The sequence below is a fragment of the Opisthorchis viverrini genome (assembly GCF_000715545.1).
Source record: "Opisthorchis viverrini unplaced genomic scaffold opera_v5_217, whole genome shotgun sequence".
Taxonomy (NCBI): Eukaryota; Metazoa; Platyhelminthes; class Trematoda; order Opisthorchiida; family Opisthorchiidae; genus Opisthorchis; species Opisthorchis viverrini.
Window position 1 is genome coordinate 880,212 of NW_008751876.1, and position 2,191 is coordinate 882,402.

The following is a 2,191-nucleotide window of genomic DNA, read 5'->3' on the forward strand; positions in this document are numbered from 1 at the left end:
TACCTGCACCGCCTCATACCATCTCAGCATTATCTAAAACGCTCTCCACATGCTTACCAGTTCTACATCCCTTATTCTATTCACGCTGGGATGCTTGGCGATTTCCACTTCCTCAGTCACCAGTCACTGTGGTGTGATAACTAGTCCCCGTGTCAAAATATTCGTGTTTTCCAAATTTATCATGTACTCACTGTCGAGTACATGCCCTGTCATTGCCGAATCTTTGACTATTGCCTGATGTTCATTTCGATATTATCTTATTTAGGGGACACGCGGGAGCTGTGGAAAACGCAGAAACAAATGCTGCACCCACCTGTCGGAAGAAGGGATCCAAAAAGGCCTGTTTTGGGGTCAACCGGAAGAGTAAACCAACGAGATATATTTCCGTTTGTCTGTGAGTTCAGTGAAAAACGATCCTCACTGCCGGGAAACAACGCTGATTGTGCGATCAGCTGGGCTGACGGGGGAGAGACCCAGTCACCATCGGGCAAAGGACTTGTAAGATTAGGAGTTAACGGTCCAGACTCGATAAGAAGTTGACCTCTGAAGGAGACTGAATAAATAATCATTGGAAAAGAGATTGATAGGCACCGAATACGTGGTCAGTACAGAATTTTACATCGGAGTTGAAACTAAAAAACTGAACTATCTGAATTGTGGATTTTCTTCTGCAAACATCAGCCCTTAGAAGAGATTTCTTTGGCTAGTTTCTTGAATCCCCTTTCAACGGCTGAGTCCTTACCATAAAAGACGCTTTCAATCGTCAACCTCAAGTGGCCTTGGAAGGGGAAGACAATCGTGCGACAAAGGCGTATACAAAGAATGACCAAAGGGGTAGAGTATTACCGGCTGGAGGGAACTACATCAGACTCGCGTTCAAATTTCCGAATAACATCGAAAAATCATGGTGAATTCTCTGAAATAAGCCACTCAGGGACGTCATAAGACCGGTGACGTAGCCCGTCACCTTTCCCACAGCAAAGAATGCAGATAATTTCACCATCCGTCCAACCCAGTAGTTAAGAGTTTTATCAAAGTGACGATATGACGGGTGCGGTTTGTTCGTCTCAGTATCTCCATAAATGAAACGATATAAACCCTTACCGCAAACAGCGATTAAAACTGTATGAAACTCATTTCTGCCAGATCCACCAAAAAACGAGGCAGGAACTAAAGCAAACCTATGAAGAATCGTGTCTGATTCACATAGAAGATCACAACTAAAGAGCGCGTTTTGGGCTTTAGTCTCAAAGATACAAATCCGACCTTAAATCCAACATTTTACGAAGTGAGCTCAGGGAATGTCAAATATTATGCAATCCCTACAACACAATGATGCCTTGTATAGATCTCTTAGTTACAGGAGTTACAACGGCTTGTTGACACCTACCGCTCTTAGATAAGCATCCGTGATTGAACCCTATGTGAATGGCTTGTAGACAATGTCACCCTTATGCAGGGAAGGAGGTGAAATTTTTAGCCAAACATAACTGGTCGAGAAGTAGAAAGCGTTCTGCATTTGATGAGGATCCCAGCATCGCCTTTAGGGCTAGCCGGCTTGCCTTGGTAGCTTACTGGACTGAGTGCTTGGGTTGCCTCATGACTGGAACACGGGCAGACGCAAAGCCGATGAGCTCCAATACGGGTGAAACAATTGTCCTCCACCTCGCCAATTGAACGGAAATTTCACGGGGGGTGAACGCCTGCCGTATCCGCATGTGAAGTCCGTACATAGTAGTAGGGTTAAGGCTAAGGTTTGACTCCCGGTGTATACAGATATACAAGGTTGAGAAGACAATATTCCGAATGTGAGCGTCAGTTTTATTCTACACTCGGGTTAAGTGTCAGTTCAGTTAAAACCACGCTAAACACAATAACCTAACCAACTACAGGAAGGCTAAGATCGCAACCCCGAAATTGTGCCCAGTAATTGGTTGTTGACACTGCACTAAGGAGAAGCAAGACTGTGAGGGGTTTGTCTAGAAAGCCATTCAATAAGAGTAAAGTTGTGGTGGAAAACATGGATGTTGACACTTAAGGAGAAGCAAGACTGTGAGGGGTTTGTCTAGAAAGCCATTCAATAAGAGTAAAGTTGTGGTGGAAAACCCGGATGGTTGGTCAGTTTTGAAGTAGGGTGTATATATAACATGTATATATATATATATATATATATATATATATAACATGAGCT

General features: G+C 43.7%; 2 protein-coding genes across 2 annotated transcripts in view; one reads left to right on the forward strand and one right to left on the reverse strand.

Moving 5' to 3' along the window:
- T265_14579 (hypothetical protein) overlaps window positions 1-2,191 on the reverse strand; it is a gene marked incomplete at both ends in the record, with an annotated part of 39,326 nt that overhangs the window by 15,553 nt on the left and 21,582 nt on the right. Inside the window, one exon of the mRNA XM_009174271.1 lies at window positions 314-553. Within this exon, the coding sequence (XP_009172535.1) occupies window positions 314-553 (240 nt within the window). The remainder of the gene's footprint in view (window positions 1-313; window positions 554-2,191) is intronic.
- The window catches only part of T265_08459 (hypothetical protein), a gene marked incomplete at both ends in the record, with an annotated part of 16,130 nt that overhangs the window by 3,269 nt on the left and 10,670 nt on the right, over window positions 1-2,191 (forward strand). The window contains one exon of the mRNA XM_009174266.1: window positions 266-363. Within this exon, the coding sequence (XP_009172530.1) occupies window positions 266-363 (98 nt within the window). The remainder of the gene's footprint in view (window positions 1-265; window positions 364-2,191) is intronic.